The following is a 22,786-nucleotide window of genomic DNA, read 5'->3' on the forward strand; positions in this document are numbered from 1 at the left end:
GCATGGTTTCCTTTGTATTTGTGGGACAGGTAGTACAGGATGAGGCCTGGCAGCCCGAAGATAAGGCTATGCCCTCTTTGCTCAGTTGCTGGTCCAAAGCCTGGCGGAGGAGGTGGGAAGGAGACAAAGCAGACAGCATTGTGAGGGTGCAGTTCTTTGAGTATTTTCTTAAGCTTCAAAGACTGTCTAAGATGTTCCTGCTCTCTTTTGCCCCCGAGGAGCCCATTTCCACCCCTCCCATCTCATGGCTTACTAAGCGTGCAGTTCAGTCCCACTGTGAGTTTGTGTGATAAAGCATATTACTGAGATGATCTGGGTTAAAACAAAGCAGAACAAAAATCACTCCCAGATAGTAATGGCAACAACAAAATCAACTCACAAAAAACACCCAAGCGGGAGCAAGCATTCTTTTCAAACCCTATTCTTCATAAGCTGAGAACTGACAGCTCAATACAGGAATGAAAGGCAAAAAGTAGGCCTTGTGTCAGAGAAAGGTGCTGCTGTACATGAAGACATTACAATTACAGAGAGATTAAGGTTAAGTATATTCCTACCGGATTTGGTGACGAAACCCAGAGGCAGGAAGGGGTGCCTTCAGGGGTTTCAAAGCTGAAGCCACCAGAGAGGCCAAGGTGGGAGCTCCGACTGCGTGGGGGAATGTGGGGCCTGGGGAGGGCTCGTCCTGGAACGGGCTCACTTTGGCGGTAGGGACACCTGCAGCCAGGCCCTCCAGGCCTGCAGGGGGAAAGGCTCCAGCGTAAGGTGTGCATAAAGTCTCCGAGAGATCGATCGAAAATACATCACTAGGTGGCAGTGAGAGATTCAGAAAAACCCAAAGCTCTTCCATCCTCTCTGAGCTGTGCTCGGGGAAGCCCTTTATTGCTATTGCTACACCAAGGGAAGAAAGAAACCAAACTGCCAGGGCTAGAAACACGGCAGGATACTGCTCTAGCAAAGGTGGGCTTGATTTTGTAATGGAAAAAGAGGAAATCGTTGTAAATAGCAAATTATATGTTATCTGGTCATTGATGAGCTCCAGTCAGGATCCAGCACTCCCCAAGGCCAGCCACCTTTCAACACAAGTTTGCATTTCCATCACTGATCAATGCTCTCTCTCTGAGCCTGATGCCCTGGGCTGGCCAGAGAGTACCTTGCCACAGAAGGCTTTGTGCCCTCCCAGACTGCTTTTCATGTGCTGTAGAGATTTGAGCTGCACCTGGGTTGGGGGCACTGGAACTGTTCTGTCCCCCTGGGTCCAAGCACAAGTCTTGCTCCCATCCCAGTTGGGTTGAAGAGCACATTTGCTCTCTCCACATCTCACTTCCATGTGCTTACGTGCCATAGCAACCCTCAGCAGAGGACCAGGGCAGCTATGAGCTGTGTCCCAGCAGGGCTGCCAGGGGCCTCCTGGCCCATCTCCATCCTCAGTTGTGTGGGGAAGTAGAGCAGACCTAGCTGCTATCGCAGTCCCCAACATCATTATAGTGTCCACTACCCATTGCAAAGGCTGAAGCACCAATCCTTAGGGAGCACTGACCACTGCAGGTACCAGAGTATTCAGCATACATCTGGGGAAACTGAGGCACTGAGGTCTGCACACATACCTATAATGCCACAGTGGGAGAATAAGGATAGAAGGAGGCTATTTGCCTAGCCCTCACCTCTAGCAATAGCATCATCCAGTATTACTAGAGCCACTCACACGGTCAAATTCCTGCCAGGCACTGCCTTTCTTCATTAACTTCAATAGGAAGGTTGATGTATCTTCATCACAAGAAGGAGAAACTGAGGCACAGAGAGAAGACACAGCTTACCCAAAGCCACCTTGCACAAGCACGGCTGATTCTCAGCTGGCATTTGAATGCCCAATATTGGATATGACCAAGCAGAAGGTCCTGACTCCAGACCATGTATATCTCTCTCAAAGGAGGCTGGGGAGCTCCTCTCTGCTTGTGGCCAGATTAAGACAGCCAAGTCTGAGTGGCACCACATCTGAATAGACCTTGCCAGCCCCCAGGGGTCTGCCCCTTCTCCTTGCCTACCCTGCCTCCTGTATCCTCAGTTTGAGAAACAGAACAGCCTCAAGTGCCCCACCTGGATCTGTGGTTGGCCACTCTTGATTCAGACTACCTTGGTATCTAAAGGGACGGGAATGTTGTGAATAAACATATAAGGTTTGGGTTGTATTAATTTTGCAAGGTAGTTGGAGATAGAATTCCTCTTCTCTCAACTCCCTCCCTTTTTCCTCCCAGGAAAGAAACTGGGTGCAGGTTGTGTAGATGCCAATGCAGTGTACCTTCCACCGTCTGTGAACGCAAACTGATGTCAAACTCTGTCTTCCCATCCCCAGCACCAGCACAGCAAGGCCTTGGAAGGCAATATTTTTATGCAGCTTTTCGTTACTGGATCAACTTGGTTCAAGACACGGCTGACATCACTGGAGAGCAGGTCACCCTGTGAGTCTGGTGTGCTGGGCTCTGCTCCAGAATGGTCACGCCTATCCCACTGAACACAGTGTAGCAGAAAGCTCAACTCACACTGCAGGGCATGGGACTGAGCGGAGGAGGAAAGGGAAATTTTGAAAGAGTTAAATCATCCCGAGTCATTAGGAGAGGCCTTATAAAATGTAATACCAAGCAGCTGCTTTGAAGGGAAAAATCCACCATCCTTGCGGGTCCAATCATTGGAGATGGCGTGTTATTTGCAGGGCACGTGTTGTTTGCAGAGGGATAACGAGATTTATTTCTGCTCTACAGGCTTTGTCACGTATCAGGTGTTTCAGTCAGGGAACCAGAAAGATACCTAGCAACTCTGATGAACCACCATCCAGCTTGTAGTCCAGGCAGTGAGCTTGGGGAACATTTGGCTGGAAAGAGCTGGCCCAGTTCAACTTGCAAACCCAGGTGGTGTCTGCTCTCAGGGCACACGCCACTCTCTGCCCAGCTTCTGGCAGCCGACCCAAGTGGACTCCCGGCAGGGACCAGGGGGAACCCTGGTAGTGAGATGGTTGAGAACACAGAGGAGAGAGAAACGTGGCCCTTACTACCAATCACCCCAGATCTTTGAGGCCAGGCACAGGCAAGGAGGAAGAGGTCAAAGCGGAAGGGCTCTGCTGTCTGGCAGAGGGGGCACAAGGAAAAAGGATCTCTGATCTGTACCTCTCTTCTCTGGGTAATGTCTTGCCCTGCTCTCCCTTCAAGTCCAGCCTTACAAAGTGCTTTGAGATCTTCAGCAGCAAGGAGTTGCTTATTAGGATCATCCCATTAATTACTGCGAACAAGGCTGCTTGTTTGATTTTAAACAGTCTTTCTGATTTTTGAGTAGCTGAACCCTGATGATTTTGATCTGAGGCCTTTCCTGGAGAAATTGCCGTGGGAAATCTGCTCAAGAAATACAGGTAAACCTAGTTTCATTTTTGATCAAAAAATGGATCATATTTCCAGGCAGTTCTGACAACAATTGAAGTAACCTGAACCAAACACTTTTTAAAAGTCCCTTCCCATGTGGATAGAATTACCTGTAACCCAGGTTTGCAATCTGTCTGCACAACAACCAAGGATTTTGGTGGCAGATCTACCACCGCCAACATGTCACACACCCTCAGGCTGAAAAGTGAGCCCAGCACAGCAGCAACCAGGAGAAAATTCTTCCACATTTCAGTTTATCCAGGTGAAATTAGGCAACCTAAACATCCCTCCTGCCTTTAAATGCTGGGAGTTTCTGGATGACAGCGTGTTAAAGCGACATGAGATAACCCTCCTCTGTGGAGCCAACATTAAACAGCTTTAAGAGAAGCAAAAACAGCATGAGGAGCTGGACAGGGCATGGTGACAGAGATCTAATCGCCCGAATGTTTGCTCCAAAAGTCCCCCTGCCACGCGATGACATTTCGGCACTTTCTCAGCTCTCTCCCTCCATTACCATGGCTACAGCAGCTGCCAATCAACAGGCAATTTCTTACACGGTACCACCAAACCGCCTGGGAGATGCCACAAGAGCCAGCCCCTTTGGCAGGGAGACACTTCAGGGACGCTGGGTTAGGCTTGTAGCACCAAAAAGTCCCCCTTTCTTTCTTTCTTTCTTTCCCTCCTCCTCCTTTTTTTTCTCTCTCTCTCTCTCTTCTTTTTTCTCTTTTCTTTTTTTTTTCTCTTTTTTTTTTTTTTTGAAGCACAAACAATGGAGCTAAAAGGTTAGGTATCAGCCTGATAATCATGAATGACGTGTCGTTATTACACGCCACACATTCATTATCTCCCACTCCAGCCATGTCACAGGCGGCTGGAGGAGGGCAGATAACGGGGTGCCTTCATGCAGATGGCTTATTATCAGGATGTTCCAGGAGGGGCTTTAAGACAGTTAGTGATGCTGTTTGCCAGTTAAAGATTAGAGACCCCAGAGAATAATTAACAATCCCAAAACCCAGTTTTTCTGCTGGATTCTTCTGCTTTCTCCCCCCTCCCCCGTCCTCTTTAATCTATTCATTCTAGCAGGTGTAATAAAGTGATAAGGACAGGCTCCGGGGATGTTTGTTTGGCTACTACGGGTGTGTAAACCAACAATGGATGGTATTTTACTCCTGGCTTTCAATGGCTTGAATCAAGACCAAAAACTTCCCAGCCACCTTGCCCGCGCACACCTACCCACATGTGCTCCCACCTGGGCTGGCCGCTCTGCTGCGGCCGGGCTCCTTCCCCCTTCTCAAAGGAGCCCCGACGGTCCCTTCAGGCACTCGTAGCCTGCCGCCAGCATCACCCCTGCTGTGGGCTTTGACCCTGCACTGAGCTCACCTCCGGACTGGTCTTGCCCCTCTGCAACTCCCTACTTGCCCATGGGGAAGCAGAGAGGAGCTCTGGCCCCAGTGCACTGTGCTGGTTCCCTTCTTGCTTCCTAGGGTCCCTGTCACTGCAGGGGCTTCCCATGGCTCACTGCAGGCGCAGAATTGAGGAGAAAAACCCCAAGCTTTGGCTGCTCCAGGGCTAGAGCAGTCATTTACACAAGTCTTTAACTAAATCACCTTGGAATAATTCACATATCCTCAGGGCTGAGCAGTGCTAACCCACCTTTGCTGGTGCCTTAATGCAGCTATCTGCATGGGAGCGTGCCTGAGCATCCAAGGAAAGGGGTAGTCTTTGCCCAAGTGCTGCAGGGTGGTGGCCACAGCTGAAGCAGAAACATCTTAAGCCTCCACAGCTGAAGAGCCTTGCTAAACTTTTCCCTGCTTGCTCCGCCTCAGATCTTCCCCCACAACATTCATGTGGGTCATGTTTGTGTGCAACACTTCAAAAGATGGCCTCCAAATGGGACTGAAAGAGGAGACGATCGCCACTGGGGATGAAGGGATGTGATGGTCATGCAGAGGTGCACAGCACGCATGAAGGCACCCAGTGCTCAGAGGAAAGAGCCCTTAACTGACTCTTCTATGCCTTTTGCCAGCCCCTTGGAAATGATCGCTTACTAACCCAAAACCACTGCTTGGGAACCTATTCTGAAAACCTCCTTCTCCCTGCACGAAAGATGTGACTGAATGCTGGACTGATTGGTACCTGATTACAAGGGGTTCTAATACTTAATTACGTGTGCAATCTGGCACTGAGAAATCAGGAGATCAGAGAAGTGGTGAGGTGACAGTGGCTTTCAATAAGGTGCCCTGCTTTTTAGGGCTGTAAGGGTGAAGGTGCATCCTCCTGCAACATAACAGAAAGATGTTGTCCCCATAAGGAATGACCCAAACAGATAAAAGCTAATAGCACTGAGGTGTTAGGCAGCTTGTAATAAAGCACTGTGATAATACAGAAAGAGCATGTGCCCTGAGTATCTTCTGCCCAAAAAGGAGAGTGTGCCATCCATAGGTCCCGATCCTGAATGTCTTCCTGAACTGCAAGCAGGGAGCAGAGACCAGCATTAAGGAGTATGGTATTGGATGGGGGTACCTGAGGACGCCCTTCCTCGTTAAAAGTGTGCTGTAGGGAGGACACGCACTCCTCACCCTGGGAAGGATTCAGACCTCGGGAAGCAGGAGTGGCCTCATGGCTCCATGGCACTTTATAGTCGTCTCTTGGCTGGGGGTTGGTGCACATGGCCAACACACACTTGTGCACCCGCTCCAGGAAAGCGGAACAAGAGCAGCCCTGGCAGCTCAGCACAATATTCACTGCCCAAACTGGACCACTCCTCAGAGAGAGAGAGGTGAGAGGAAGAAAGATCTGCTTGCTGAAACTCTTGAGTCATGTTTTACTGGACAGGACAGTTCCTTCAAAAGCATCTCAAAGTCATTGGTCTGGCTGAGCCTGCAGACAGTTCCCCTTGGTGCGGCTGCTCAGTACTAGTCTTTCCAAAGAGGCCAGCTTTGCCCTACAATGTCCAAAGAAATACCCCTGACCCTGTGCTTAACCCACTAAGTGTAATTTAATTACCTTGTAATGGATGGGGGCCTATGAGAGAGGTCACTCAGACTGTCAGAGATGTCCATCACCTGGATGTTATCAGGTACCAGCTAGCATCTCTCAAAGGTGTCCCCAGCTCACAGGGTCAACATGGCTAGCATGAGCGTAGGGATGCCAGAAGAAGTTGTTTTCTCGATCACCCTGCTCTTGTCGGGGAGGGATGAAACAGCATTGTGCTTTAAGCAGCATCCCCGGCCCTATCAGCAAGAGATGAGATATCCTAATTATGGCAATACAGGCGAGAATGCAGGCTGTATCAGCCAGCACAGAAAGGTAAACAAGAAATATAACAATGGACCCTTTACACTCATTAGCTGTGTCAGATAATACCTCACTTTTCTCCCTTTGGGGCTTAAAATCTAATTAAGATTTTCCAACAATAATTTTCATTTATACTCGCTCTCTTTTGTTCTTTTTAGGATCACACCAAGACACGTCCGTGAGCTCAGCTATTCGCATGCTTCCCTGCCCTCCTCCGCTGAGATCGCAGCCCACGCAGACTGTGCAGCTCGCAGCATGAGCAAAAGCAGCCTGCCTCTGCACAGAAAGCCTCCTGGTCTTGAGGCAGGATGGAGTAACAGACAGCATGGAGGAGACACTGCAGCCACTGCACTGGGAGGTGATATGAACTATGTGAAATGAATGGCTCTGCAAAAGATGTTTTCCTTCTAAAGAGACTCAAGCCGTGGTGGGACTCTGACCGAGACCAAGCACCAATGTTCCCAGGGTGATTCCAAAACACACAGTGAGCAAGTCCCTTCACTCGGCCTCCTTGGACCCACAGCTAGAGGAGGACTCATGACAGCCCAATTTCCCCAGTGCAGCAGGGCCCCTTTGTTCCCTACCTTCTGCCAGGGAAGGGGACCCTTTGCACTTTAGATTTGCTCCCATCTGAACAGCTATGAAATCAGCTTAATACCCAGGCATGCTACCCGCTTCAGCCTCCATGCCCAAACACCTCCAGAGCAACAGCTCTGCTCCTTCCCTGCTCCCGCAAAAAAGTGGTGCGTTTGTCTCATGTTCAGCCTGTGCACGTGACAGGGAATAAGCTGGCACTGTTACTCATTAGAAGGATGTTGTTTATAACTTATTTTGCAACCGAGAGGTAAAAATTAATAGGTTCCCATCCTCTCACCACACCCCCAGCCAGGAGCTGAAGTGCTGACACAGTGGGAATGCTAAATGGCTAATCCTCGTTAAATTCTGCCGAGCAAATCATTACCGATGAACTCCGAGGATCTTGTTTTCCAAATTCACATGCTGTTTGGCACCCAAAAGAGAAAATCAGGAGAGAGGCATCAATTAGGGAGGATGAATAGGAAGATCTCTCTTCCCGCTACTGTCACGGACTTGTTTCTGTACCCTGGGGCAAGTCATCTGATTTCAGGGTAGTGACTGATTTATCCATTGGAGAAAGGCAACACTCATTTGGCTCACGGCAATGCCCAAGAGCCTTCACCAGCACTGGGGAAATGAAAGCAGAGAATCTGGCAGACCCCAAGATCCCAGGATCCAGTCTCAGGCAGGATCAGCCTCCGGCTGCCAAAGGAATAATAGTAAAAGAGAACAGCTCTGCCGTGGAGCAAGGATGGGGACACGCTCCCTCCTGAGCCCCAACAACTAGCCACTGACTCACACCTTCGCGCAGGAGGGTTTGACCCCTCCAAACCCCTTGCCCATTTTTCCCCAGCGGGATTTCTCAACCAGCGTCACTATTTCTCAATGTTGAGGCTCAAGGGTGTTTTTTAAACACTTGCCTACGTGACGCTCTTCAGAGAGGTATCTTTCAGGGTGGGCCTATTACCAAAATACTTATCTCCTACATACCTGAATTTTCTCATCGCCACCCACTAGCCATAGGGCTATTGAGGGCAAGGAAACAGCATTTCAGGGTGCCAGGGTCAAGCCCACGGCCAAAGCTCTCAGCTCACGCAGCACCCTTCAGCCAGCTCCTGCCCCCCCACCCCAACTCCATTGCCAGAGGGCTCTCAGCAATGGAGAGTGGCCCTTTCCCCATCAGGACTGTCACAGCTTAGCCGGAGCCTTTGGGGAATACCCAGCAGGTTTCAGTATCACAAGACTCCAGGGTGTTTTGCAAGTGTTCATCCGGGAAGAGGCCTGCTGCAGCTGCCTGTGCGGGGGAAACACCTCCTCTAGGAGAGGGTCAGGGCTTTTAAGGTTACCAGCAAATGTAGGAGAAAAGCCCTAGCAGCAGAAAAGCCCATTCAGGGTTGAAATGTGCAGAGAAGAGATTTCTCAGAGCAGGGGCTGCGCTAGTGAGAAGCAAAGCAATATCTCCAATATCCCTCTCTCTTCCCCCAGCAGCATGTTTTTGGTGTATGTGCCTGCAAAACTGGCCTCCAAAGCACCTTCTGAAGCAAGGTCAGGGCTCCCCACACCTTCAGATACTGCAGACCCCAACCCACCCAAACCGGCATTTCACAGCATGTCAAACACCTCCCCTTGCCTTCAAGGTGATGCTCAGCAATGGACAGGGGAGACAGAAAGAGAGATGCTGCAGGGACTCAGCATCCTCCCTGCCACCTCCCTCTGGGCTCAGCCTGTCTCCTGCACTTGCCCAGCAGAGCCCTGGGTGAGAGCCAGCACCTGAGGCTCACCACACTCCTCCCAAAGCCATGGGTTGTCAAAAACGCCCCTCTTACAGCCCACCTCATCTCACTCCTCCCAGCTCAGCTCCACCTGCTTCCCCCCTCAGGCCTCCCTGCCAGCCTGTGAGTGCAAAGCCGGTTAACCCTTTCCCCGCTGAGCAGTGCAAGGGCCAGACAAGTTGCTTGAGCAACTCATATCTGAGGGAGTGGGGTCCCGCAGCACGTGGGAGGAGCTGGGCTGGCTTCACGAAGGCCTCAGTTTTTATAGATCTATAGCTTCAGTCTCTAAATGCCGCAGCTTGGAAGCACTTGCTGCTCCCAGGAAAGGTGTCTTGGAGGCACAGGCAGGCACGCCAGGCGGCATGAGTGGCCCGCAATGCCATGCCACCGCCACAGCTGCTGCAAGGTGCCCTGATCCGTTCCCGAACACGATCCCTGATTCAGCGAAACAAGACACTTTTGCAGGAGGGCGGCTGGTTAATAAGCAGCCCAGCAGGAACAGCTTACGCTGGCAGCTGGCTGCCCAGGAGCCTTCAGCACTGCCTGGAGCAGAGCCAGCGCCACTTCCTAGCAACATCAGGGAAGCAGTTGCTTTTTGCGTGGCCTCCAGCCCTGGAAACGGTGCCCAGTTTGCTCTGGATCTGTGCTCTGTGGCTCACGGGATTCAGGGACCGTTGCCAGCAGAGCAGCCTTAGGGAAGCACTGGATTAGCATCGTGCCTCAGTTTCCCCAGATGGCAAATGAAAGGAGCTGAGGATCACCCCCACCCCAAAGCTCGTCCAGGCTCATAGCTGGGGCAGGCTGCTAGCGGGGTCAGGCACTGCCTGTCCCTCGCTGCCTCCAGCCTCCCCGGCACCGCCCGGTCCAGTTGAACCGCTGGCTCCCAGCAGCCAGGCGTGACGTGCAGCGAGCTTTGCCCCCCTCAGGCAGGGCCAGAGCCTACGGGCTGGGAGACAGCCCGGGTACTGTCCCTCGGAGCACTTCCCGGTCGTCTCCCTTGCAAGTGACCAAAAGAACATTGGACGGTCCCTGTTTTCTCTTTCTCCTGCTGTTAAAACTATGGAAAATGGGCTAGAGGAGGCATTTGGTTTCTGCGTCCATCCCCAGGGCAGGAGAAGCTGGTCTCTTACCATCACAAAGAGACAAGGTCTGGAGCAAAAAAAAAATATCTTTCTCCTTTTCCTCTGCCCTGCCAGCACACAGAGATGTGTGAAAGCACTCTGGGCTGCAGTTCGGGCTAGGAAATAAGAGACGGATCCCACGGGGACAGGAGAGGAGGGGTGCTCAGACCTATGGACCTCAGGGCTGGGCCGTTCCTGGCCTCTTTGTGCCTTTCCCATCCCAGAGCCGGCCTCTTCCAGGAACAGCCCCGTTGGCCCACCCTGCCCAGAGGCACCCGCCAGCTGGGAGTGCTACTGCATGCCACAAAGTCCTTTGGACTTACCCTCTTTGCAGTCACACTGCTGTCGTATAGAAGGACAATTCTTTTTATTGCTCAGAGAGACAATATATACAGAATGGATTTGCTCTGTAATTAAAATGGTTGGTTCTGGGCCTTTGGTTGTCCAAAAGAGGGTGAAATGCTGAGAAGAGAGCAGGTTTCAGTCAGCAGCTCCCAGCAGGGTGGCTGGGGCAGGCAGGGGTGGAGGGAACACCCTGCCCCATTTGGTCCCCTGTCCAGAGCAGCCGGGCCCATGGTAGAGCTAGTAATGAGAGATGACAGCAGCAATGCATCAGTGAAGGGACAACCAGCCCTGGGGCTGCTGGCAATGCAGTTGAGTAGGGGCAGCTGTGACTCAGGACCAGGCTCTCCTGGGCCTGGAGGGGTGGAGAGGAGGGTGGGTTTCTCCTGCACTCTCTCTGCCTCCATCCCAAGGCTTTGGCTGTTGTCTTGCATAGTTGTTTCCGCTCCCCTTTCCTCCCCTCCATGGGTTAGGCAGGGTGGGAACCCTGAAATGCCTCCAGGGCCGGCACAGTCCCACACAACCAACGCGAGACTCCCGTGATCGGTTCCAGGCCTGTGCCCATGTCTGGAGCAGGTCAGCATCCCTGTGGCTCGACAGGGATTGGGAAAGATCATCCCTAGCTATAGGGCCAGTGATCCCACAGCAGGAGAGATCTCACTCTCCTGGAGGCAGATCCTACATGGACACCAGCCTCTGAGCAGCCTTGCCAAGAGGCAGAAGAGCACGAGCCATCCTGCACACGGGACATGGAAAGGGAGAAGGCCGGAAAATGATGGCGACATGGAGAGGTCAGAGCAGCAGTCATGTACGGGGGAAGTCGGTGCAGAGAACCCCTGTGAAAACGCCCATCCTGATAGAGAGAAGCAAAGTGAGGAGCAGAGACGAAGAATGAGGGTCAATCGTCAGGGCATATGCTACATCGCGGTGGTGATCACCTTCTCCTCGGGCTCCAAAGTGTTCTCATAGGCATGCTGGCACTCTTTGGACCTGAATCAGGAGAGAAAAGTGCAGACAGTTAGTTCACTCAAGGATTAGGCTGGACCCTGGCAATGAAAACAGCTTCCTCAAAGCCATTGCTGGGGCCCTGACCCTATGCTTTGGCCACGTACTGGTTGACTTTGTGCTTGCAGCAGTCCCAGCGTAAGAAGTTGGGCAAGCATGGAGATCATCATAGGATCTTAAAGACTTCACTTTCCCAAGCTATTAAACCTTCATCTTGCAAAGGGAGAAGGCTGCAATGGAGGTAGGGATCCCTCTCTGAGGGGGACAACTAAGTTCAGAAGCAGGTGGTGTAGATAAATCTACGGAGAGGACTATTTTGACACTCAGCATCTGGATGGTGACCGAGGGCCATGATTTGGTCACTCTGATCTCCCCTGTTCAAAGGTGTGATGCAGCATAAAAACATGGTGCAGCAGGTTACAAGGTGGTGCGTGGACCATGGGGCTTGGCTGCAGGGAAGGGAGAGACAAGGGAGGACTGGATGCTTCCTCACTACCTTTTCCTTTGCCCCTGTGGAGGATATGGGCTACAACATGGGGTACATGGGGTCTATGAGACCCAGAGCGGGAGGGAAGCCGTGGCTCTACAAGCCCAGAGAGCCAAAGCAGAGCCAGGAGCCTCAGGGAGAAAGTCTTGAGCGATGCCTCCACCTGAAGTCAGCTGCTGCTGTTAGGTATCTCCCTTCACGGCCGTTGGATAGGACAGCTTCCGGCTTGTCTCCGATGCTCACCACTGCCTCCACGTTTTCCCTGGAGAAGAAAAGAGGCCGTAGGTAGGAACTGAGATAGAGCAATGGAAGAGCCGCTGCTTGCCCAGGCAGGAAGTTCTGGGATGCTTTTACCATAAGATGAAAGAAGGACTCCACAGGGACCCCAGCTGTGCGCACCAGCTCTGTCTTAACCCAGTCATGTGGCTGCAGCTGGCACTCCCAGCACCAGCCTGGATTGGTGACAGTATCGCAGCACTCATTTGTCAATACATGGGATTGTTTTCTCCTGCTAACTGGTTTTTCCAGCTTTCTTCTATGTGGTTTGTTGCAAAACAGTCACCTACAGTCCAAACTGACACCTACAACAATGTAGAGACTCTACCTTGGCAGGTACAGAAGGTGCGTGTGTGTGTGTGTGTACATCCATGCGTGCAAAACTGAGCAGTTTCCCTTTGGATCCAACTCTGAATCCCTTTTAGAAGGAACTGTGAGGCAAGAACTGGATGTCCAACCTCAAGCGGAGCCGAGAAGCTCAGATCTGGGAGTCCACGGACCGAACAGTCCCAGAGGCACAGAAGAGTTTAGCTGTGGTGGGTGGATGCACGTCCATTGTGTGTGCACAGCACTACCTCCTTTAGAGCTTGCTAAAGGGCAATTTCTGAGACTTTTTCAAGGAGCAGAATGGCGTAAATAGGCGGTGACTTAAGCTGATAACTGCTGTCAAAGTGAGAGTGCAGAGCTGGCAGCATGCCAGGCTGCTGAGCTTTGCAAGCATCTCTTCTGAAGAGAGGCCAGATTAATTAAAACAAGCTGCCATCCCCCCCCAGGTCTCCTCACTGGCCTCGCGGGCAAAGCCTAGCCCTGATGCTGGAGCCACGGACACCTCTGTGCTCCTGGGAAGAGGCAGCCCAGTGCGGGCAGGCAAGAGCAGAGGGGAAAAAGACACTGTCTCCAACTCTTGCTCTGTGGGTCAATGTCTCCTTCGACTCGATTTAAGGACAATAATTTATTTTGGGGAAAACAAAGACTGCATTTTAGCTCAGCCCAGACTTTGGTGAATGTCCTCATAGATGCTAAACACAGTTGCAAATATACATATATATGTACACATACATATATGTATTTGAATGCATTGGAGCTGAATGCCTCCCTTTAAATGTGTCTGGGTCGGAGGCTGAGCTGGTCAGCACAGAAATACATCCAGATCTCACTAGTCCAATCTCCACAGCTCTACAGCCTCCTCAGATCTGAGCAGACGCAAGAAACCTTTAGCTCGTACAAGGCCTAAAGTGCCAGTGCTGGAACAGAGTGACTGGGAACCAGGCTATCGTCCATCTTCTGTCTCTCCCTTGACTTTAGGCTCAGATTCAAGATTAAGTTACTGCAACTTAGCAAATTGCCATGGGTCATCTGAGAGGAGCAGTAGCCTGTGGGCTCATTTAGCCTGCAGTGAGCGAGGGGTAACTGGTCTTGCCCAGCCTTCTCCTGCGGGCTCAGCTAAGTCAGCTCCACACAGAGAGCTACCCTGGCTCTGCTGTCATGCTTTTCTCTCAGCTCCTCTTATGTATCTCTCCAGTGGCTTTACAACTCTTGCTATTTTTGGCTAGTTTTCCCATGGATACGAGGCACCTGGGAACCACACTCTGATAAATTCCCCCTTTAATTCGTTGCGTGAATTCAGCTTAGACACCAAGAAGCCCATGGCAGATGCACAGGGAACATGCCATCAATAAGCCATGAGAGCACCCATTTCTCAGGAAGGGTTTTACTCTCCTCTGATGTCTCATAGGGGATCAGCTCATGCTGTAGCCATAGTATAATTCAGTTCAAAACTCAGACCACCAGTCCCACATCTGCAGGAAATCAGACTCAGGCAAACACTTCTGTGAATCATCCCTTGGGTCCCTTTTCCCCACGTTAGAGCCCAGAAGAGCGTTGACTGCAAGACTTGCAACCTTTCACATTCAGGCTTGAAACTTGATCAAGAAAGCAACTGACCTCTTTTCAAGTGGGATTAATGGGACTGGTTTAAATGGCCTGCTTCTGGAGGGCCTACATATCCCCAGCAATGAAGTAAGCCCCGTCTCAGGGTGCCTCTGCTCTCCTCCGAGACCAGAGCGCCCCAGGGCTCCCCATTGTGTTCACCCTTGCAGCACAGGTCTGTTCAGTGGCACCTTCCGTGCTGAAGCCATGGCCTTGTGGGATGGAGGAGCTGTACCTAGGCTAACCCTGACCAGGACAACCTTGTCCTTCTGGTACAGCTCAGTGCTGCGCAGCCCCTTGTGCCCAGCGTGGGCAGAGCACAGGCAAAGCCAATGCGACCCCATCTGCACCTCTCTGAGCAGTCCAGCTCCTGTGTGTGCAATGTCCCTGTGAGTGGCCTCGTGGTGTTAGAGTGCTGCCAGGGCAAGAAGTAACTGTGACCAGAGAGCAGGACGGAGAGTCTTTTCTCTCCGTTTTTGGCTCACTTTGTGCAACAATCACTGTATTCCCAGCACTGGCGCAGATCTAAGGGGTGATTAGAAGTGACCTGTGCAGAGATATTGGGGCAGCAGGAGCTAAGCCAAACCCAAAGTAACCCCCGGGCACCTGGGACTCCTGGCACTTACTCTTTCTCCTTACACCAGAACTTATTGACCACGAAAGCGATGGCCACCAGGACTAGAAATACAACCACTGCGATGACACCTTGTGACCATGGCTGGAGGTTACCCCGGGCTGTAGAAGGAAAGGATAACATATATTAGAAATACATCCTTGCACTTCATCAGTTCAGCTTAGCTTCCTCATACCAGCTTTAGCGTCGTCCAGCCAAAAGTTCAGTCCTGCAAAGCCGAGCAGAGTGCTCTGCTGTTAAAGCAGTGCAGCCCTTGTGCGACAGGGCTGCACTGACAGCAGCTCTGGTGGGAGCAAACCAAGGGAAACCCCCAGGTAGGCAGGAGGAACAGAAGAAATCAGAGGTGAGGGGGAAATTTTCCAAAGACCACAGACATTTTAGCATAGGCTCCTACGAACAGGATGGCAAACCTTTGATTGTCTTTAACACGAGCCTTAGTACAAATACTGCAATGTGCAGCCAGGAGAAAATCTAAAGGAAGGTTCTAAACACCCAGAAATAAATGAAAAGGAAGATAGAAAGCCTCTGTGTGTTAAATAGGAAAAATACCAGAATTACTAATAGAGGCAGCTACGGACCTGATGAAATATGACAGTATTTGTCTAAAGTGCTGAGGGGAAGAAGGAAGAGGGGTTTCAACCAATGGTTTACTTTGGATCCTCAGATCCCACAGATGATGTTCCTAGTTATTTTCCAGACACTACCCAGTCAAATAAGGACCCTGAGACCACCGCACAGTTTGGTAAGCACTCTCACAGCAAACCACTGCCAACGCTGATTTAGGTGAAATCCACTGTTCGCCAAGTTTCCAGAGCAGCAAACTGATCTATGAGGGGAAATGGAAGGATAAACTGTTCAGAGCAACAGCCTCCAGTGCAGAGGTCCAGCCGGAGTGGGCAGGGGTCCAGGCAGAGGAGCCGAGGTACAGGGCAGGTAGTAGGGAGCTGGTGCTGCCGCCTCCACCCAGCCTGGGGGGATGGACTCACCTGCAGGGAGATAACCTATCCTCACTGCCAATAAATCATCCTCATTGCCTTTAAACCCAGGGCCACTCTTCAGGTCCCAGGGGACAAGGAATAACTTATTCTCTTCTTCTCTGGCCATCATGATGTCCCCCCGATGACTCCTCTTTGGATGAGCAAAAGAGAACGAAAAAGAAGAAGGTGAGCAGAGGTGCCAAAGCAGCACACGGGCTACCATCAGTGTGAGACAGGGGAAGGCAAGGCTGAGCAGAAGCACACCGCAGAGCTCGGTGCTCTGAGCATCCTCTAAGGCTCACCATCCCGCAGGGCCATGCGGTGCTGCTGATCTGCCAGGGCAGCCCCTGGGGAGTTGACAAACCCACCAAACTCCACACACTGAGAAATGTCTCTCCCTGCCCTGTGAGCTCTCCTCCTGGTCTGTGGACAGCAGAGGTTTCTGCTCCATGCGATGTGGTGCCAACCTGCCAGGCTGCTTGGGTCTGCTTTTATTGCAGGACCTCTCTCCTTCACTGGTCTTTGCTCCTCTAACTGCCAGCCCCAAGTTGGCATGACCAGCATTCCCCCATTTATGCATGTGACAATGCTGGACTTTAGCAGCTCAAGGCTCCTTACTGTATTTATCCTACCCCTTGCAAGTCCATCTAGATGGTTGCCTTTGGGTCAAAATGAGTTTAAAAAGTTTCTGCACTCCCTCTTCTCTCGTTGTTCAATCACTGCCTCTCACTGCTGCTGAAGCAACTGTTTGTGGGAAAGTGGTGTAAAAGTGGTTGGGAAAGGATTTATGAACAAATAACCTCCCCTCCCTCTCCTGTCTTTCTCTGCCCCATCTCCAGAAGGCTGGTTTTAGCCAGGAGGTGGCCAGGGGTGAGGGGCAGGGAACTGCAAGACAGCCTTGCTAGTGAAAAAGGTGAGTTGTCATTTAGGTCCTCACTGACCTCAGTCCTTCACATGGGATAACACTGTCTTTACACGACTTGTCTGTAAGGACATGAAGCTTTCTACAAAAGGATTGGAAGGGAGCAAAACCCTGACCAGACAGGACCTTATCTCATGCTGGCGCTGCTAATACACAATCACATGCCTGGTTTTGTTCAATAAGTGTGTTCACAAAAACATCTGGAAGAGACATCCATTTTTCTGTAACCATACCCAAGCAGTGATCTAGTCACACGAACACTTGCAGAGCTGCAGTAGGGTTGTGAGACGTACTCCAGGATGCAGAAGAAACTCAAGGCCAGCACCAAGAAAAGAGGAAAATCTTGGTCCCTAGTGCTTTGCTCGGACTGCTGGTTTAACACTCCTCATGGGCCATCGTACTCAGACATGTTTACACCCATCCTTAAGCATTGAAAAGGCAACTTAAGAGTATGTAGACTCATCCCTTCAGGAATTAATTATCACCTTGTTCACGTAAGGTTTTTGTTTCTGTCGATCCAAAATATAACCCTTGCTCATAAATCAAATCTACCAGCTACAGCCCAGCACGAGTAGATGGGGCCGGGTAGAGAGGAAGGCGGAAAGCTCCCTGCCAGCTGATGTTGGTGAGAGCATCAGTCCTCAGCCCACACGACAGCCCATGCCATGCCATCCGCTAGCCCACGCGTCAGGGAGCCCTCGTGCGGAGCACAGGCTGACCACCAGGATGCCCACAGAAAACAGCGCTGGCCTGCATCAGGCGATGTCCTCGGCCAATACTGTTGCCCTGCAGCTTCCTTCTCACGCTGGAGGCTTGCACCAGCTGAACACTTTGTCCATCTTGCAGCAGACAAATCTCTGCCATAAACTGCAAATGATCTTTAGTAGAGGCAATAAGGGTGAACTGTGCAAACTATATTTACAAACTAAACATCCAAAGTCAGCCACCCGCTGGATCTGCTGCTGACAGCTCTTCAGTCTCTTTCGGGGAAGGAGAGGATTGTCTTTTTTAAGAGCCCCAGATCTTCAGATCATGTTATTGGAAAGGATCTTGGCTTTTATAAAAATAAAAAACAAAAAAACTCTGTTATCCTCATGGTGATGAGACCATGAAGTACAACCCGATTTAAAAAACTGAGAGCAAACATATGCAGTCCCAGAAGTACACAAGTCCTCACCCATCCTACGCAATCGGGACTGCTGCTTTTTGGACAAACCCTCGGGGCTGCTGAGGGTGGGTGGCTGACTCACCACTGCTCTGGACCTGGGAACACCCTGGGCTTACCAGACACCGGAGCAGCCCCAGCAGGGCCCGCAGAACAATAGCGACCAGCCCTCCCTTCGGATGGAGCCGGCAGAGGCACTTAGATGTGTTTACTGACAAGTCCTGGGGCCAAAACTCAACTCGGAGGAATTCAGGCGGAAATTCCCTCTTGTATCAGCATGCTTCAGATAAATCCCCTCACATCAGCAGGCTGTTGTTGCCAGTAATAAAGGGACAAGAGGTGTCACGGAGAGGAGCAGACCTTGGGCACTGCCCCAGGGCATCTGGCACAAAGGACAAGGTGCTGCCTTAGCTGCCCACCACCCCCTCTGCTCGCATGGGTGCGGCCCCAGGGACACCCACAAAATCCACCTTCAGGTTTGGCCTGCTCCATTTCCTTCTTTGCCCTGTCCTTGGCTGTCATTGCTGCTGGATTTATTTATTATTTGTGTTTTATTTTTCCTGCTGGGGCCAGGGTTTTCAATCTGAGCCTAGGAAGTGACACTTCGGTCCAGCCCTCAGTGAAGCTGCTTCTGGGGTTAAGGAAGTTCAAGGCTAACCTGGATATACCCATATTCAGTGGTGACCAAAATCTTAAAACTTGCATCTCTCATGCCAGTAAAGGAGGTAAAGAGATGAACGAGTAGGAAACCTCCTCCAACCAGCTATTCTTGGGAGGTGCTGTGTGCTCTCCCCCCCCCCCCCAAGTGAAATCTCATTCAAGCAGCTCTTTTCATGAGACTTCAGAGCATCCAAAGCCAAAAGGGAAAATACCAAACCCAAATCAGGTGGAGCTGCTTTTGAGAGACCTCAAAAGCCGAGCTGCAGGGGGAAGTGAGGAGCCAAGGGTTTACATCCAAGCAGAGCAGTCACAGGCCCTGAGCGTGAGCACCTCAGCTGGGCCTTTCTCTGATTGTTTCACTGAAAGTAAATCAAGCCAAAGGCAGCAATGTCCACACAGGTGGCATGCGGACATGCCACATGTGCCCCAGGGACCCTGCCCCAGCCCAGGGAAAAGCCTTGGCTGAGCATTTGCCCTCTCCCCTGCCAAGAAGTCCTGCTTCAAAAGCCAGATTCACCTCCTTGCCTCTGAGACGTGCCCCAAGCCAAAGTTACTTCCTTCCCACCTCAAAGCCTGTGGTGGGGCTCACAGGGTAGGAAAATGACCTGCTCACTTGCCTCCCCCATCAGCCCGGCCCCATGGCCATGCCTTTGGACCAGGCTTTGTGGCCACGGCACCATTTCCCCCAAGTCTCACACGGCTCTCCTGCCCTGTGACCCCCACTTTGAGATTGACATTGAGGAGGAATATGGCAGTGGAAGTGTCAAATAGTCAGCACATCAGGCTGAAGTACCCCAGTGGGCACAAGGAGCTTGTGTAGGCATAAGAAAGAAGGAATGGCAACCGGGCAGAGACAGGAGCGAAAGTCAGGTTGCTGTGATCTTATCAGGGAGGAACTATGCAAACCTCAGCCTTGCCTGGCAGGCACTGAGGCACTGCTGTTCATACACATCTGCACAAATCACACTGCCGAGCCAGCAACAAGTGTTGCAAGACAGATACAAAAGGAAGTACACCCTGCTGTCTCAGTGAGAAGGAACAGCAGAAATAATTACTCTTGCCTGCAGAAGTGGGACTGTGTACCCCAAAAGATTCCCTACCAGGGATGACACTCCCAGGGCAGACTGGCTTTTGGGCCTTTCCACCTCCTCTGTTTTTAGCCCGGGGGGAATTGCGGCAGGTTCCCCCTCCCACACACAAGAACTTCAAAGCCAAACTAAGCAATGCAAGGTGCAACCCCTGTGCTAGCCAACATACCCATGCCCATGCATCCGCATGCACAAATGGGACCAGGGAAAATGCCAATATAAACTCTTGCCCATGCTGTGACACTATTTTATACTCCAGGCTTGTTTGAATGCATCACGTGTTTTGATGCATCTTCCTCTAGTGTCTGGAAAATATTGGCTGTTCTCTGTTTTGTCACCTCTGAGAAAGTTGTGCCAGTCTCTAAACCTCACTAGCTGCTTTTTTTCCCTTCAAGGCAACAGCAAAACTGTTAATCCCGCTGACGTTGGAGACCCCACACTGTTAAATCCTCAGCAAGTTAGTAAACAAACACAGGAAGAGCAGTCAAGGCTGGGGCATCAGAAGGAGAAAAGGGGAGGGAATTTTCCAGGACTTTGGCAGGATCAGATTAGTTTTAATTACTCCTGATTACATTAGACATATTCTTTCATGAATGGCATAAGACTACTGTCATATTGATAGCAATTCTCTCTATCAAGTCTTCGGGAAGGGAAGGGAAGCACTGTTTGCAGAGGAAAATATTTCCTCCGGCCACCTCAACAGTGATCGACATTAAAGATTAACAAGAGAATATATGAGGTCTCAATGAACAGGGAAAGCAACCTAGTACAATGCTTTTCTGTGGAAGAGCGAGAAGACAGTGGGGGGGAGAAGCCTTAAGAAAACAAATTACTCATCACAGTGCACAATCCTGCTGGAAATAAATCAGAGTTGTTTTTACCTCTGTGTAACTAGGTGAGATGAATCTCTGCCAGGAATTTCAGCGCTGAACTAAACAGGGAAAAACAATCCGTGCTTCATTTCCAGCAAGATTTCACAGCCAGATGGGTACCAAACCTTTCCTCTGCCCCCACTAACATGAAGCCAAAGCTGAAAGCATGACATTTTCCCCCTTTCCCAGCGATCTCTCTCAGGGTCCCCCTCGCCCCGAGAGGCAGGACACCGGGGGGGGGGGGGGGCGGCTCGGGGCAGCCCCGCTCCCCGTGCCTCAGTTTCCCCGCGGACCTGAGCGGCGCCCCTGGGGGCAGCGCTGGAGAGAAGGGCGCTCACCTGCCTGACACGAGCCGGGCTCCAGCGCCAGCAGGAGCCACAGGGCGACGAGGCGGAGGGCTGGCATGACGGCGGGGCGCGGAGGAGCGGCCGAGCCCGTCCCCTGCTCGCCTCAGCAAGGGCCCCTGCGATAGCCGCCGACCTGCGGCGCACGTAGCCCTCCCCCGGGGACGAGCGCTGGGTAAATTATCAAACGCATTAACGAGGCAGGCTGATGCTCACACCTGGCTATTCAAATCCTGCTGCGGGAAACGCCGGAGGGAGGTGCCTCCTCCCCCCCCCCCCCCCGCACAGCCCAGCGCAGCACAGCCTGGGAATTTGGGGCAGGTGACTTGAACCTGACACTTCCCTTAGGGCTTGGAGGGGAGCCAGGGTAGGTGAGAACCGTCTGCCTTGACCAAGGAGGAAGAAATGACACCTAGATCGGCAAAATCTCTCCTATAGCCAACACAGGGCTGGGGAGTTTCGGGAATGTGGTCGAACCGACAGGACCTGAAACCTCCCTGAGCTGCAATTACCCCGCAGCCTGCAGCGCGCCAGCCCCAGACAGGCCCGCAGCTCTGCACCGTGCAACTATGCTGAAATCCTGTCCCAAAGGGGCAACCGCAACTGCGCACTCCCAGGGAGAGTCCTCCAGATGCTGCATTGCTCTCGCAGGGCCAGGCAGGCGGCATCCCGCAGGCGGCGGCAGCCCCCCAACACCAGCTCGCCACCAGAGAGGAGTCTTGGGGTTGGGACAACATGTGCAGAGTTGTCTGAGGGCCACTGCCTGCCAGCCCAGCACAGGCCTGGCTCCATTTGCTACTCAGCCTGAGCAACAGGAGGAGGGAAAAGCAAATCAAGGCACAGGTGGGTGAGAAACGGTTTTCTTTTCAGCAAGTGTTATTAACAACCCAGGAAAATACATCTGTGGCTTAAGAACATCCCTTGGTTCAACCACACTTGACACTGATTACTGCCTCCCACATCACACGCCTTGTTAAATCAAGATTATTGCAGAAATCATTAAGCATAGTAAATATAGTGCTTGTTTTATTGAGCCTTTAGGGCTGTTTCCAAAATTTTTTTGACACCAGAAGACGTAGAAACACATGATTAACTGTGACAGATAACAACACTACAGCTGACGTCTTACAGCTGGCAAACTCCCTTTGGAGCGAGCTGCGCACACGCTGCAGGACTGGGAAGGCGTACGATACTATTCCAGGTCTCGAGTTCAGCAGATTTCTAGCACACGCAGGATTTGGATGGCTGACATACTTTTACTGCAGAAAAAATAAAAGCTATTTGTCTTCATAGCTGCATAACTTCAGTTAGTCCCTAAGGAAATTTTAAAGTTGTGAGGCAATGGTTTCATTTTTATCACTCTTGGTATATCTCACAGCCTTTCCACAAGGCAAACCCCACTCGGAGCCGGTGCACGGTCCCCTTGGCTCAGTGGACAGTGCCTGAATTCTCATTTTCTAGATCGCATCCTTCACCACACAAGGACCCCCAGCTGGGCAATGGGTTCCCGACACAGGCGTTGGGTTGCAGCTGCTCCTGCTATTCAGTTCCAGAGCTGGTGAAATGTCCACAGAAGCTCCCACCTAGGCTGAGAGCCTGCGTGGAAAGTACAGGGAGATGTGGAGATGGCAGGAGAGAAAAGTCTGCGGAAAGAGCCAAGAAGTCAGGACACACAGCTTGAATCTGGTGTAAATCGCTTCCTATACCACCCTTCACTGCAGAGGAACCCATTCAGAAACATGCAGTGCCTTCAGGAATATGTAGTCAATGGTGTAGAAGATGCTAGGCTTTCCCCTGTTTGTTCCTTCTCTTTCCTCTGGATCTAAGGTAATGTTATTTATCCCAGAAATGAGATTGAGTTGGCTTGAGAAGAAGATTGAAGGCCAGCTCCTGACTCTGCCAAATTCCTGTG

The 22,786-nt window shown here is 51.5% G+C and overlaps 1 protein-coding gene across 2 annotated transcripts; it reads right to left on the reverse strand.

Annotated features, from left to right (window-relative positions):
- Positions 1 to 10,203: 10,203 nt before the first annotated feature.
- PDZK1IP1 (PDZK1 interacting protein 1) lies at positions 10,204 to 21,282 on the reverse strand. 2 transcript variants are annotated; one of them, XM_068953062.1, is made up of 5 exons: positions 20,869 to 21,120; positions 14,839 to 14,947; positions 12,171 to 12,269; positions 11,454 to 11,505; positions 10,518 to 10,755 (listed from the first exon to the last, which is right to left on the reverse strand). In XM_068953062.1, the coding sequence occupies exons 1-5, from the start codon at positions 20,933 to 20,935 to the stop codon at positions 10,654 to 10,656; spliced, it is 429 nt and encodes a 142-aa protein (XP_068809163.1). In that variant the 5' UTR covers positions 20,936 to 21,120; the 3' UTR covers positions 10,518 to 10,653. The 2 variants fall into 2 exon arrangements, with proteins under 2 accessions (XP_068809164.1, XP_068809163.1); XM_068953063.1 differs by having other exon boundaries at positions 10,204 to 11,505; positions 20,869 to 21,282.
- Positions 21,283 to 22,786: the final 1,504 nt, after the last annotated feature.

Source organism: Struthio camelus, chromosome 8 (assembly GCF_040807025.1).
Source record: "Struthio camelus isolate bStrCam1 chromosome 8, bStrCam1.hap1, whole genome shotgun sequence".
NCBI classification, from domain to species: domain Eukaryota; kingdom Metazoa; phylum Chordata; class Aves; order Struthioniformes; family Struthionidae; genus Struthio; species Struthio camelus.

Excerpts from the sequence above, each read along its gene's own strand:
- PDZK1IP1 (XM_068953062.1), bottom strand. The coding sequence starts at position 20,935 with ATGCCAGCCCTCCGCCTCGTCGCCCTGTGGCTCCTGCTGGCGCTGGAG. Across the intron at positions 14,948-20,868 it reads GCCCGGCTCGTGTCAGGCAG|CCCGGGGTAACCTCCAGCCA; the intron begins GTGAGCGCCCTT and ends TTCCTTCTACAG. Across the intron at positions 12,270-14,838 it reads TTCTGGTGTAAGGAGAAAGA|GGAAAACGTGGAGGCAGTGG; the intron begins GTAAGTGCCAGG and ends TTTCTTCTCCAG.